The sequence below is a fragment of the Lepidochelys kempii genome, chromosome 27 (assembly GCF_965140285.1).
Source record: "Lepidochelys kempii isolate rLepKem1 chromosome 27, rLepKem1.hap1, whole genome shotgun sequence".
NCBI lineage: Eukaryota > Metazoa > Chordata > Testudines > Cheloniidae > Lepidochelys > Lepidochelys kempii.
Window position 1 is genome coordinate 12,005,154 of NC_136406.1, and position 14,883 is coordinate 12,020,036.

The 14,883-nt window shown below is 51.2% G+C and overlaps 1 protein-coding gene across 4 annotated transcripts; it reads left to right on the plus strand.

Annotated features, from left to right (window-relative positions):
- Positions 1–6,124: 6,124 nt before the first annotated feature.
- PHB1 (prohibitin 1) lies at positions 6,125–14,413 on the plus strand. Of its 4 annotated transcripts, none has more exons than XM_073325777.1 (7): positions 6,144–6,227; positions 7,331–7,455; positions 8,071–8,232; positions 9,072–9,214; positions 10,397–10,513; positions 12,300–12,395; positions 13,200–14,413. In XM_073325777.1, the coding sequence occupies exons 2-7, from the start codon at positions 7,368–7,370 to the stop codon at positions 13,410–13,412; spliced, it is 819 nt and encodes a 272-aa protein (XP_073181878.1). In that variant the 5' UTR covers positions 6,144–6,227; positions 7,331–7,367; the 3' UTR covers positions 13,413–14,413. The 4 variants fall into 4 exon arrangements, with proteins under 4 accessions (XP_073181881.1, XP_073181878.1, XP_073181880.1 ...); XM_073325779.2 differs by lacking the exon at positions 6,144–6,227 and adding an exon at positions 6,865–6,917; XM_073325778.2 differs by lacking the exon at positions 6,144–6,227 and adding an exon at positions 6,975–7,165.
- Positions 14,414–14,883: the final 470 nt, after the last annotated feature.

A 14,883-nucleotide genomic window follows, 5' to 3' on the forward strand; every position in this document is an offset into this window, starting at 1 on the left:
TCCAACTACTTCTTATTTCCAACATTATCCAGAAAAGAAACTGGGAAGACCTGGAACACGTGATGAGAACGAAGCCAGAACAGCTGCCATGGCAGCTGTGCCATTGGGCAGCCGGAGGGACACGCACAAGAGGCCGACTAAAAGAATCCCTCCATGGAAGGGAAGGAAAACTTATGGGACTTAACAACAGCGAGGGCATGCATACAGCAGCCCCTGATCGACAGGGATGGCGGAGCCTTGTTGTGCCCTAGGCCAGTGCTTCTCAAGCTATCTGATGTGGGGGACGGGCAATTTTTTTCCCCCAGTGTGTGCGCAGACCGGCACCGGTCTGCAGACCACCGCTTTGAGTAGCACTGCCCTGGACGACATTTAATGGCTCTGGAAGGATTCTGATTCCTATAGGATCAAAGCGCCTTGCAATCTTCAATGGATTTGTCCTCACAGTCCTTCTGGGGCGGGGCAGTGCTATTATCCTCAGTGCAGAGATGGGACCTGGGGCAGCAAGGTCAGCAGCACACTAAGCCCAGGTCTGTGGGATCCGGGCTTGTGGACTTGGTGTTTCCAAGTCTGCGCTTGAGCATCCGCACTGAATTGTAAACCCTGGTTTGCAATTCCTGGAGCCGGGTCTCACTGCCGTGATGATGCGTCCACACGGCACCACACGAGACCTTCTGACTCGGGTCTGCAGCTTGAGCTGCGTCCACACTCGCAGAGTGACAGGGCTTGGACCTGAGTCTCACCAGGACCCAGGCTCGGACACATCCCCTCAGCAAGGTCCTAGGACCCAGGTCATGTAGCCTGCTCTGGGGTATCCCCAGAGGCCAGGCGTTGCTTGAGCTGGTTCACATCCACCTGCCTCGGGAGCGAGAGGTTCGAGACAGGAGTCTGGCGAGGGAGGTCACTGGTTTTCTGCAGCAGGTTGTTGCAGGGCAGAAGTGCCACCGTCTGCCCGCAGCCAAGGCCTTCCCCACCAGTTAGGACCAGCCGAGACGCACAAAGGTGCAGTTTATGGGAGACAGCAGCCTCTAGTCTCCCAGCTCTCTGCAGAAACGTGCTTGATTTTCTTTGTGGAGCGGGAAGAGAACACCAGGTAGCACAGAGCGCTGAGGCCTGCAGGTGGACAGTGGCAGTGAGCCGGGTTTGGTGGCAGCCTGGCAGCTCGGAGCATCTCCTGCAGTCAGGACTGGGTGGAGGACATGGGTGACAGCAGCTCTCGCAAATTCTTCCCACTGCGGCTGACCATCCCTTCCTCTGTTGGAAACTTCTTCCAAGCTAGCAAATTCTGATATTAACTAAAACCCTGCAGCCTTCCAAACTGCCCTTTCCCGGTCTCGTTCTTCTCTTCCCCACCCCGCTGGCTGAGCATGGGAAAACCCTTCCTCCCTCTGTGCCTCAGTTTCCCCATCTATCATACGCGGGTAACCATACAAACCCATCTCGCAGGAGGGGTCATGAGGCTTCACTCCTCCACACTTGCAAACCACCCTGGGATCTTCCACAGCGAAGTGCTATGGAAGGATGCAGGGAGGAAGGTTATTATTTAGAATTATCCTCTCTCCAGGTGCCATCAGGAGGGACGCAACTTTGAAAGCTGGACGCTCACAGACCCTCTGCAGTGGCTGACTAGTGTTTCAGGTTAAATGTAAGACAGAGACAAAGAGCCCATTGGACCAGCTCCAATACACATGATTTATTTAGGAGCTCGTAAATCAGGCCAGGGCCCCCCGAAGTGGGGACACCCAGCCATTAACTGCTCCCTCCCCTGCTCCCCCCACCGACACGTATCTGATACCTGATGGATGTCAGGATCCCAGCTACACGCTCACAAATCACCAGGCTGCAGCTTAATGAACACCCCATGCTTCGCGGCATTAAGTTAAAGGCAGAACACACAGGGGAAGGTGCCTGGAACAAGCTACTGCCATGGCGGGGATGCAAAAGGGGAGGGGAGGCTTTGCCAGGGGCAAGTGGCAGCAGGCTTAGCTGGATGTAATCTGTCTTTTCCTTCCTTCCTGGATACAGGCTCAGGAGAAAGATAAGTCCCCTGAGAGCATCCTGTGTTGAGACTTTAACAGGAGGGTGCTGTCTCCTCCTAGTGGCTATTCAGGAGTAGGGATCGCGAAAGCAGCCTGGAGTGGAGGTTTGACAATGTTTTTTGTGTGTGTCTGTCTCATGCCCACAACCTCTGCCTTTACTGACTGGACGGGAAGTCCTGGAAATCCTTGGTGATCAACAGCCTTTGTGCCATTTTCTGAGACTGCTTGAAATTTCTACCCGATCTCTGTAACCCCAAACATGACAAACATACCACAGGCCTGGTCCACACTTAAACATGAGATCGACTTCACTACGCCACTGAGGGCTATGAAAAATTTTGCACCCTGTGAGATGTAGTTAGGTCAACCCAACCGCCGGTGTAGATACAGCTAGGTCAATGGAAGAATTCTTCCGTCAGTCCAGCTACTGCTTCTCGGAGAGGTGGATTAACTGGAAAAACTCCTTATGTCAATGTAGAAAGCATCTACGTTATAGCACTGCAGTTCCGTAGCTGTGCCGCTGTGGTACAGGCATACCATTAGGCACAACCCCTGTCAAAAGAGGCAGGGATATCTAACAGTTAAAGACAGGGGGCTAGGAGTCAGGACTCCTGGGCTCTGTTTCTAATCATGTGGAAGGAAATGTGCTATACCAATTTGGGTATGGGACTAAGAATCAGGATTCCAGGGTCTACTCTTGGTTCTGCCACTGACTCACTTTGTGACCCTGGGCAAGTCTCTTAACCTTTCTCTGAGCCTCGTTCCCCATCATTAATACTGGTGAACTAATCTCTATTTCAGGGAGCTGTTGTGAGGCTCCATCAATTCACACCTGCAGACAACGTTTATAGACACACCAGAGTCTGGTTTCAGCCCAATCCTGTAATCTTCCTCCTGAACTAGCCACGTTTCTTCTTCAAAGGGTAGCCAGGTGGGTTTAGCTTTAGGAACTCCCCAGTGCACTATCAGCAAACACCAAGCCCCATCTGTCTCTTCCCAGCATCCTGCTTCCCACGTTCCTAGGAATGCTGCTTATTCAGCAGGGAAAAAAGCCAATTTCAGGTCTTTTTCTCTCCTTCGATGAAAGGAGAGGAACATGTTATGGCTGATTACTGTGATTGTGTTTAGCTAGGGCTTCTGGGACTTGATGCTTTAGTTAACTGGGGGATATGCCAGAGCATGAGAAAGAGATCCGCGTGACCATGTGCTGCCCCAGGTGGGCAGGAACAAAGGCGAAGCAGGACTAGAGACTACCTTGCTTACTTAGACTTACCAAGTTTCTCCTCTGTGACCAAAATCCTGGTACTGGACTAGGCCTCTTAGAGATTATTGTTCTCTCTGTGTTCACATGCTCTGCACGATATCACACCCACAGCTCGGTACCACTGCTCTATCCACCATCCCGAGTCATCCCACTAGAATCCAGAGTGAGGAGCACGCCAGAAGACTTGAAATTGATAGATGGCTCCAAGTACTCACCCAGAGCCATTCCGCTGGCTGCCGTAATCTGAGAACACAATCAGCTCTGCCAACTCCTACATCTTCTCCACTGTGTGCACCTTTGGGCCACATGGCTCACAGACTTCAAACCCTCTGGCCCCTGCTGGTGGTAGAAGTGCCAATAATTCCCCAGAGTACACGCTGCCATCAGCCAGTTCGCCAAATGCCAGCCGCCTTGCTATACGGGCACCCTTGCTGTGCCAATGGCTCCAGAACTGCAAGTTCACCCTCCTATGCCTCATTCTTTGCACTCTCCAGAGTACCCATCTATGTCACCCGCCATACCAGCCGGCCTTGGCATCTTCCACTGCCAACTACCCCATGCTGCTCAGAGCCCAGCACACTATCACATGCCCTGTCACTGCTCTGCCCTCCCCAGCCCCTTCCCCCAGTGCTCTTGCCAAACTACTCCAAGGTCTTCCCTGAAGCACAATGGAACATTCACCACCACGCTCACTGCCCTGCGGCTCTTGCCGTCAATCGACACAGGCGTCACTGTCATCAGCCGTGTCAATCATCCCATACCAAAATGGTCCTTAAAGGTGCACATGCCAAGCACCCCGCAGACCCACCTAGCCTGCACACTTTCTTGGTTTCAAGACGCTCCCTGCTATGAAAATACCCTTGCTCCTAGAGAGCGCCCTACTCTTCTTCCTTTCCCCTATGTGAACATCGCTCCTTCCAACTAGGAAAAGACACCTTTCAGAGATCACCTTCACCCTGTACAGTGGTGACCCCTGACTCTCTTACCGCATTAGGGCTAAGGATGCAACTATCAGGTGGGGGGGGGGGTCTGATTTTCAGGTGCTCAGTAGGCAGATTTTCCAGAGACCTCAGCTCTCATTTAGGCACCTAAACGTGGGCCCGGTTCTCAAAGTGCTCAGCCCCCAGTGTGACACATACAGCCAGGTTTTCAAAAGAGCCATAAAGGTGAGGGTTAAGATTCAGCCATGTTACCTTTTGTCTCTTCGAGCAGCTGTCCTTTAGCCATGCTTGGTTATTTCCACCACCGAAAATATTTAGAGATGCTTCTTTTGAAACTTCCAGTAATACCCTAACTGAGCGAGGCTCTGATTTTTAAAATTTCATTCCAAAGATCATCCAAGGCTCAAGTGAAGGGCACACACTTGACTAATACACATGATGAGCTCCCCACTACGAAGCAGTAGAGCGGAAACTTGAAAAGACCCGTGATCTCATTTGTTTAACATGCACAGTTTTCTACTCCTTCATTTCCATGATTCAGCATTTCTGACAGCAATTAACCGCATAGCAACAGAATAACAGAATAAAGTCAAGCTTGGGACAGGAATTCCCTGACTTGGCCAAAGGGTTTTGGTAGGAGTGGGGAATATGACCTTTCTAGGGACACACTTACCTTGCAGAAGGCATGCGAGTGGAGGGACATCAGAGCACTCCACCCTGAAGAAGCCTCTTTACCTTGAGCAGCTAGGGTTGAGGGTTGAAGCATCGTCCTTTCTGGTGACAGCCTGACTCCGCAGAGTTTTCCGGGGGGAGCAGAAATCCCCTTCTGGGGATCCCTTTACAAGAAAGAGCGCTCTAGGGCAGTGTTATAATGACTCTTTGAAGGGGCCCTTCTGAGCCACAGTCAGGTTAGATAGTCCTTTTGGGGAACCCCTGCCCAGCAGAGAAGTTGAGAGGGGGGTTGGAGCATGGTCCTTTTGGGGAACCCCTGCCCAGCAGAGAAGTTGAGAGGGGGGTTGGCGCATGGTCGTTTTGGGGAACCCCTGCCCAGCAGAGAAGTTGAGAGGGGGGTTGGCGCATGGTCGTTTTGGGGAACCCCTGCCCAGCAGAGAAGTTGAGAGGGGGGTTGGAGCATGGTCGTTTTGGGGAACCCCTGCCCAGCAGAGAAGATTAGAGGGGGGTTGGAGCATGGTCGTTTTGGGGAACCCCTGCCCAGCAGAGAAGATTAGAGGGGGGTTGGAGCATGGTCGTTTTGGGGAACCCCTGCCCAGCAGAGAAGATTAGAGGGGGGTTGGAGCATGGTCGTTTTGGGGAACCCCTGCCCAGCAGAGAAGTTGAGAGGGGGGTTGGAGCATGGTCCTTTTGGGGAACCCCTGCCCAGCAGAGAAGTTGAGAGGGGGGTTGGAGCATGGTCGTTTTGGGGAACCCCTGCCCAGCAGAGAAGATTAGAGGGGGGTTGGAGCATGGTCCTTTTGGGGAACCCCTGCCCTGCAGAGAAATGGGGGAGGGGGTTGGTTGGGCATGGTCTTTTGCAAAATTCCCTGCCTGGCAGAGAAGTGTGGCGTGGGCTGGAGCATGGCTCTTTGCCCATCACACACTGGCTGGCTGGCTGCCTGGCACCGGGCGGGGAGAGAACAGAGAAGAGCCAAGCCCAAGCCAAACCCGAACCCCCTCAGGCACCAGCTCCGCCAACACGTGCATCCCCCGCGGCAGGACTACAATTCCCAAGAAGCCTTGCGCCTAGCGAGGCAGGGCCGAGGCCAATAGAGAGAGACTTTGCTCCGCGGGCGAGCCAGGACGCGGCCTGCCGGACGTTGTAGTCTAGCCAGCTTCGGCCTCGCCGGAGAGGGGCGAGCAGGAAGCGGCCGGAGAACTACGAATCCCAGAGTGCTTTGCGCCTGCGGGAGCCAATGAGACGCGCTGGCGGAGGACTGCGCAGGCGCTGTTGGCTGGCCTTTCATGTGGAGGTCAGGGCTGTGGCCGAAGGTGAGCGGGGGAGGGGGTAGGTGGGGGTTCGGTCCGGTCCGGTCCCTGCCGGGGCGGGGGGAGGGGGAAGGCCGGGGGTCAGAACCGGAGCGCGTGAGTCGCCCCGCCCACCCGGGGGGATGGGAGCTGGGAGCGGGGCCTCCTTTGGCGGGAGAGCGGGGCTGGGGGGGGGATTGAGGGAGCTGGAGGAGGATGGAGGGCTGGGAAGCGGGGTTGGAGAAGGGGGGGGTTGCAGGGCCCTGGGGGCTGGGGACGGGGGTTGCAGGGCTCTATGGGGAGCGGGGCTGGAGGAGGGAGGGGGGTTGGGAAAGAAGAGACGCGGGGCTGGAGGAGGGGGGGGGGATTGGGGAGGGCCCTGGGGGAGTTGGGAAGGAAGAGATGTGGGGCTGGAGGAGGGGAGGGATTGGGGAGGGATTGGGGAGGGCCCTGGGGGAGTTGGGAAGGAAGAGATGTGGGGCTGGAGGAGGAGGAGGAGGGGACTGGGGGGCCCTGGGGGAGCGGGGCTGGGATGCTGGGGAGGGGGGGTTGGAGGGCCCTGGGGAAGTTGGGAAGGAGGGGGATGTGGGAGGTTGGCTAGCTTGGGGGCTGGTGCCGGGGGAAGGGTGGGGGGCAGGGTTTGGAGGCCCTGTGGGGGAGGACAAAGCAGTGGAGCCCTAGTGATGGGATGTCTCTGGAAGGAAGCACAGTAAGGTGAGGAGAGGAGGAGCATTTCAGGGCCTTACCCTGGTGTGGGGGCATGGAGTGGATTGAAATCTGTGGCCTTTGCAGGGTCTGAGCTCTGGGAGTCTGGAGCCCTAGGATAAGGGAAGGGGAGCTCCACGGAGAGGCTAGTCTCCGGAGAGGTGTTGGGCTATGCAAGGGGATTTGTGGGACCAGCGGGTGCGGTGAAGGAAAGCGGTGTTCCTGTGGGAAGGGGACAACCTTCAACTAGGATTGAGGTGAGATCTGACTGGGACGGGAACCTGGGGCTGCAGCTATTCCTGCTGTGATGAATGCTGTCAGTGGGGATGGGAGTTATTTATTGCTCTGTCCTACAGAGAGAGAGGGGAAAACCTAGGCTCCTTGTGTAGTACCTTTCTAATATGTTTACTGGATTTTTGCAGGTGTGACTCTGCAAAGAGGCTGCAGTTGGACTGACAAATGGCTTCCAGACTCTTTGAGAACATTGGCAAATTTGGTTTGGGATTAGCCATTGCAGGGGGAGTTGTCAACTCCGCTCTCTATAATGGTGAGGAGCAGAAGAGATGGAGCTGAAATAATCTTTCTCTACTAAAAATTAGTGAAGCTGAGATATTTATAAGAGAGTATAAACTTGCCTTGGGATAGTTCTTAAGGTCAGCTACTCTGAGGATTGGGAGAACTAATTAATTGGCCTTCCTGGCCTTCATTCTTGGTTGCTCTGCTCCTTGTGTTGTCACTCACACCAGGGCAAAATGGGTGTACGACATTAGCATTCTTACCTTCTAGTATTTGATACCAGTGTAACTGACGACACAAGGTGCAGAAAAACAGAGAATCAAATCTCCTGCCTAGAAAACTGTCTTCTGTGGTGTTCTTGAAAGGAGACTGGTCTATTGATTGAAAGTAGGGGACTAGGAGCCAGAAGTTGTTTTCTTGTTTGCTCTCCTACTGACTGACATGCTTGACTTTGGGCAAGTCACTTATTTGTACCTCAGTTTCCCCATGTAAAATAAGAATACTTGATTAGCCCCTGGGAGTTGGAGAGGCTTAACTAATGTGGATAGGTCTCTGATATCCTCTGTGAAGTGTTCTGGTAACGTGCAACGTATGATCAATGGTAATGGTTAAAGTTGTATTTGATGTGCTCTTTTTTCTCCTCTAGTCGATGGAGGACACAGAGCCGTTATCTTCGATCGATTCCGTGGTGTTCAAGATGTGGTGGTAGGAGAAGGAACCCACTTTCTCATCCCCTGGGTACAGAAACCAATCATCTTTGACTGTCGTTCCCGCCCACGTAATGTCCCTGTCATCACTGGCAGCAAAGGTGAGCATTCCGGGCAAGTGGCAGCTGTGAGAGCAACATTGGTGTTGTTCACTCAGAGTCCCTTAGGGTACGTCAACGCTGCAATTAGACACCCGAGGCTAGTCCATGCCAGCTTGTGTAGACATACCCTTAGTGCCCATGTCAACTAGGGCTCAGTTCTGCAAAATGCTGGCTGCCGTGTACTCCCCATGAAGGTAATGGCAGAAGGTTTTCAGTGCCTTGCAGGATAGTGCCTCAAAGTTAAGGCCCTGCGAGATTGTAGCTCCTCGAAGCACCTCTTTGATCATATGTCCTGTCCCTTATTCTCATGTTGCTTTTGGGTGACTTAGTAAAATAAGCTAACAGGGATGGGATCCCTGGGACAAAATAGGGCTAAGTAGGCAGGGCCAGAGGAATGGTAAGGCCTGATTTTCATGGTCTGTATCCTTACAGAAAATCCTAATCAGGATAGGGCTCTTGTCCTTTCTGGTGTGGCAATTCTATGGGTGCTGGCGTCAGTCTAGCATGTGGCCTCTGCCAGCAGTCTGTTCTGTGATAGGGAACCCTTTCCTCAGGCCTTCAGGCTGTCCTTTAAAGACAGTTTTCCCCATACGTAGAGTAGGGTAAATAATTCCCAGCCTCAGAAGAAAGACAAAGGTTAAGTCATGTTTGTAAAAGGGGTTGAGATCCCCAGTGAAAGAGATGATAGAAGGACAAATTGGGCAGGAAAGCAAATTTTGGGGGAGGGAAGAGTTCTGAACACATTTGTCCTTCCCTGTTCGGTGACCGTGGAAAGAGCAATCACATGTTATCCCTTGTCCCTGTGATATGTTGTCTAACTCATGCACCTATCTCTGCAGATCTACAGAATGTGAACATCACACTGCGTATCTTGTTTAGACCAGTTGCTGCCCAGTTACCTCGAATTTTCACTAGCCTCGGGGAGGATTATGACGAGCGCGTACTACCGTCCATCACCACCGAGATCCTGAAGTCTGTTGTGGTAAGGACCATGCAACGGCTTGTGCCAGTTGTGATGCTGTGATCTTCCTCTAGCAGTGAGAGACCTAATTTAGTATGGATCCTTCAATGCTCCAGACTAGAGACACCCTCCTGCAAGTTGTCCTCCAGAGAATGAAGATGGTCATACTGCTGTTTGCTTCTCTGCCATCCCCATTTGGGAAGAGTTGATAGTTGCATCAGATACAGTCTTGTCGAGCATGATGGGGAGCTGAGTTCATTTTGGTGCTCCTCAAAACTGTTCACTCTTGAGTGGGGCTATCTTCAGCCCCCTCTCCAGCCTCGAATTGCTGTGGGGCTTCCCAGCCTCTCCAGTAAAGGGAGTCCCTCTTCCCACCTCTGTATGTACAGTACTTAAACTCACCGACTGAATACTTTCAGTACAGCTCGCACACCATCATGTAGGCCCTGCTGGGCAGTCACTGCTATAGCTTGTGCTTAAAGAATTGATGGGAGCCTGTTTCATTCAATGGAACAGGTAACTCAGCATTTCCTGCTCTTTGGGTGTGGGGACAACAGATTAATCTGGGGGTTGGGGGTGTGTGTGCAGGATCTGAGGAAAGCTGAATGAACCCTGATTTACATGCACTCTGCACACCTGTTTGCTTCACCCCTTGGCATTGGGCGCAGGCAGCTCCTTGAAAACTGCTCCCTTCCCTCTCAGCTCTCCTAGCTGGCTGTCAAGAAGCTTCAGGCAGCCCCCTCCCCAACCTAGGCTTCTCTTCCCCAGTCTTGTAGCAGTAAGCTGCAAAAACATGTGGCCTTCTGGAAAATGGAGGGAGAGGAGCCACACGTTACAAACACACCATAGGGAGAAAAAAGAAAGGGGTGTGTGGGTGGGGCCTGGGACAGGGACAAGAGACGGAAGAACAAAGAACGACAGGAATTGGATGGAAAGGGAGAATAGCAGCAGGAACTGTACTGGTATAATAGGGTATGGCATAAGGGGCACAAAGAGTGTCCTTGAAAATCAGTTGCAAGTAGACACCAACTGAAAAGGGCTGAAATTCTCTTTTAGGCTGCAGCCCCGAAAACCTCCTTGTCTGTGGTGGGGAAAGCTGGGTGGAGAAGCTCAAGATATTGTGAGCTTTCCTTCGTTAGAATCTGCATGTTGTTTTTGCATGTCTATTTCCCCTCTCACTTCTGCTGCCCGTCCTGGCTTCAGGCTCGTTTTGACGCAGGAGAGCTGATCACACAGAGAGAGCTGGTTTCCAGGCAAGTGAGTGAAGACCTCACGGAGCGAGCAGATACCTTTGGCCTCATCCTAGATGACGTTTCCTTGGTAAGAGCGCTCTCTTTTTAGGAGTCTGCTCAGATAAGAGCCAGTGAGAGTGTAGCGGGGTAGCTAGAGCAGGGGACTTGAAGGTTGGGACTTGTGGTTTTTAATCCAATGTCGGGGGGGGAATGTGATGCATTGGGTAAGTCTACACTGCAATAAAATACGCGTGTCTGGCCTGAGTCAGCTGACTCAAGCTGTGGGGCTAGACTCTGCATGGGGGTGGTGTCTCGGGGCTTGTGCTGGAGCCCAAACATCTACATCAGTGATTCTCAAACTTTTGTACTGGTGACCCCTTTCACATAGCAAGCCTCTGAGTGCGACCCTCACCCCTTATAAATTAAAAAACCTTTTTAATTAACACCATTATAAATGCTGGAGGCGAAGCAGGGTTTGGGGTGGAGGCTGACAGCTCGTGACCCTCCCATATAATAACCTCACGACCCCCTGAGGGGTCCCGACCCCCAGTGTGAGAACTCCTGGTCTACACTGCTATTTTTAGTCCTGCAGAGTCTAGCCCCATGTCAGCTGACGTGGGAGCTGACCCTTGGTGTCACAGGTTTTTGGGTTTTTTTGTTTTGTTCTTTTGCAGTGTAGACATATTATCAGTGGCTAGGACAGGATGCTGATAGTTAAAGTTACTGTCAACGGCTCTGTTATTGAGTTTCTGTGACTTGAGCAAATCCTTGAGGACCTGGCCCATACTGACTTGCTGGCTGGCAACTGTGCCTCCGTTTATAAACTGTTTAGGGATTCTTGTGGAAGGCCCTAGATGTGCGTAAGGGGATCTCTCACCAGGGCTTCTCTAAGGCTGCAGAAGGACAAGCTACAGGACCCTGAGCGCCCAGTAAAAAAAATCCAAACCTTGTTCGGCATCTTTCCCTTCAGTTTTCTGTCAATAATTAATTCCTCCTCCTAGCTGCCCCCTGTTCTGAGACCATCCTTGAAGTGAGCTCTGCTCTAGTGCTTGTTGTAAACTGAAACCCTTTGTCATCTGGCCCTTTATTGCGTGCATTGCTTCCTGGGATTTCCCTACGATAGCCTATCAGAGCATACTCTGGACTTGGCTTTGGATGTGCAGGATGTGTTCCTTAGAAAAACACTCTTGGTGAGGTGTGTTCCCTGTCCCAGTATTTCCCTCCTGGAAGTGAGTATTGGCTTTTTCTGCCTGATGCGGCTGCCTTCTGAACATGCTGCTGAGGGAGGCTCACCCTTTCCCTATTGCATCTCGGCAGAGTGCAGCTGTTCAAACAGTGTGCTGAGAATACAAGTACAGAACTGAGCAGGAAAGGTAGGTCAGTTTCAGGACAGCTTGACCTACAATGAGCTCCACTTGCTGACTGCATTGGGAAGTTAGGATAGGCTTTTTCTGGGAGGTTAGTGTCATGTTTCTTTGAGTCTAAAGCCTACTGTGGGAGGATTCCATTACCAAGATTTTTTTTTTATTTTTTTTTTTGCTTTAGGTGGTTTTACTTAGTAAATGCTTTACAGCTCTGTCCCCCACCCCACCACCCATTAAATTCAAAACAGAAACCAGTTGAAGGGAGAAACTGAGTCAAACCTGAGTGAAGAGGCTGCTGCTCTATTCACATCAATGGAGCTATGCCTGTTTACATCAGATCTGAGTTCAGACTGTAGAACATGGTGTGGCTCTCCTTCTTGGTCCAGTGTACCAAATAAGATCTCTGAGGAAGAGGGACCTCCTGCCTGTCAGATGGTGAGTGGTTCCTAGCAGCAGAACTGTCCTAATGGGTACTCTCATCTTGCTCATTTCTCTCCTCCCCTGCCCCAGACACATCTGACCTTTGGGAAGGAGTTCACGGAGGCAGTAGAATTGAAGCAGGTGGCCCAGCAGGAAGCAGAGAGAGCCAGATTCATAGTGGAAAAGGTGAGTGCCTGTGGACGACTTTAGGCTGCGGACTGACTCCAATGTCATCCAGTTCCTACCCTGAGTAGTAACATTCATTTGTCCAATGGTCTGAAGCGTTTAAGACTGCTCTGACCAGGAATTCCTGCCACAGAACGGACAGGCTCAATCTGTTCTTAAGTCACACTCCAAAGCTTCCACTCTTCTGAAATCAGCTGTGGTGTTTTTACCAAACTTACTGAATAGCAATGTTCTCTGGAGGTTTTTTAAATGGGGGAGTGTCCTCTCTTGCAAGAGCTGGGGTGAGAGATTGAGGGCGCTCAGATTCTGCTTCTGACTTGCTGAATCTTTGAAACAGTCGAGTAAGCTCTCCATGTGCCAATCTGGAGAATGGGCATAGTACCTACTTCAGGTGGGTGCTGTGTGGCTTAATTCTTTGCATTGTACTGGGAGATCCTTGGCTGATCTGAGCACAAAGCTCAGAAACCCTAAGTTTCTAAGTTTCAATAGAAAATAGTCTTGTTTAAAAACTCCTGAGCAGTGTTGGAAACACAAGTTTCATGTTGACCCATGCTGAAAGTGAAAATGAATGGAAACAAAGTGAAACTAACCATTCCAGTTGTAAGAAGGTAACGAAGCAAGTCTGTGCACCTTTACCTGGGATCTCTTACCTTCCCAGTATCCCTCTTTCCTTGTCTGTTAATGACCTGGAGCTCTGTTTGTGCGGGAGAGGGGAAGTTCAGGTCTTAAATCACCAAGGATGGCAGCTGCATTTTCCTCCTGCTTTTCAGGTTCTTCAGTCCATCTTTTTCGCTTCCCTTGCAGGCTGAGCAGCAGAAAAAGGCAGCTGTCATTACTGCCGAGGGGGACTCCATCGCGGCCGAGCTGGTTGCCACCTCGCTGACCGCAGCTGGTGACGGCCTGATTGAACTCCGCAAGCTGGAGGCAGCCGAAGACATTGCTTACCAGCTCTCACGGTCCCGCAACATCACCTACCTGCCATCAGGCCAGTCGGTGCTGCTCCAGCTGCCCCAATGAACGTAGCTTTGCAGCCAGTCATTACCTAATCGCCTCTAAATAATCCCTTAAACAAAAAAAATCATTGAGATTTCCTGATTGGGTAAAGCAAAGGAAACAAAATTAAATGCATCCTCAATCGAGTCCTTAATCGCATAACGCTCGGCTCTCTTTGACGAGAATACTGAGTTTCTCCAACGGCCTTGTACACTCAGTGCAGAAGCTGCAATGGTCAGTAAACTAAATGGAAGAAATTGCCCCTTTTCCAGCAGTTTGAGGAGTGCCATGAGGGGAATGTCTTGTGTTCGCTTCTTGGATGAATCCATAGAAGCCCAGGCCATTCTCTGTTGACCACAGAAATTCTGTACCAATGAGATTTCACTGTCATACTTCACAAAGCATGGTCAATACAGGCAATGGCATGCATGCCTTGGACTACTGCTGTTTGTCCCTGCTGCCTGCAGAAAGGGAATGGGAGTGCTGAGGGCCTTCTTCCTTAGTCAGCCCAGTGTTTTGCAGGTGTGAGCTGAAGCTAAGAGGACGTCTGTTGTCAGGTTAGCAGCTCTGCTCTGATTGGCTTTCTGAACTGTGGCATTGTAGGCAGGAGGTGTATCCTTATGGCATGTCTGCGGGTGTCGGAGCAGCTGAGTTCCACCCCAAAAGGTGGAACTTTCCTGATGTAGAAGTGAAGCTATTTCTACTATACAGGAAACATTCCTTCTGTGCATAATGAAATAGTTCCCTCTCCGCCTCCTCCCCCTCCTTGGTGCCCCGATTCCAGTGACTCCCTGTTGTACACGAGGTTGGTTCTCTACTAAGGTTGGTAAATGTGCTTGCATTTGTGTCTACTTTGGACAAAGAAGGTCTGACTTAATGTTCCACAGTTCAGACAGTCTGATCTTGGCAATATGATTTGCTGCAGCACCAGCGCTGTGTTTTTATTTAGGGAACCTGAATTACAATGAGGATGTGAAAGATGAAATTGTACAACCCAGCCTTCAATAAATGAAACCACAACCCTGCCCAGCTCTCTCATGTTTGTTTCTTAAAAGACCGAAGTTTTGAAGAAAGGTGCTTCTTGCTGTTGCTATTTCAGGACATGAAGCAAAAAGTCCCCAGCAGCAAGATTCTCTCTGGCTCAAAAGAAGGGTGTGCCTTGAACAGAACAAATTGCTTTTGGTTAAATAAAACTTAGCTTGAGCAATGGAGTTCTTGAATTAAAACTTGAGCCATCTTCCACCAGAAAATACTAACCTTCACGTATCCATTGCTGGGCTTCCTGTTTGTACTTAGTGTGAGAATCAAAATGCCCTGAGAAGCTGGGGTGAGACTCTTCGCTGAAACCAGTGAATAGAAGACATCTTGCAAGGCTTCCGCTGCAAAGATGCACCAACGGGATTTCCAGAGGTTAGAGGACTAATGCATCTCAATTCTGGGGGTAGAGCACTGGACTGGGAATTGGACTTGGGGTCTAGTACCAGCTGTGCCATTG

Bases quoted from the DNA above. Each gene is read 5' to 3' on its own strand.
- PHB1 (XM_073325777.1), top strand. From the start codon at position 7,368: ATGGCTTCCAGACTCTTTGAGAACATTGGCAAATTTGGTTTGGGATTA. The intron at 7,456-8,070 runs GTGAGGAGCAGA...TTTCTCCTCTAG, and splicing joins CAACTCCGCTCTCTATAATG to TCGATGGAGGACACAGAGCC. The intron at 9,215-10,396 runs GTAAGGACCATG...TCCTGGCTTCAG, and splicing joins AGATCCTGAAGTCTGTTGTG to GCTCGTTTTGACGCAGGAGA.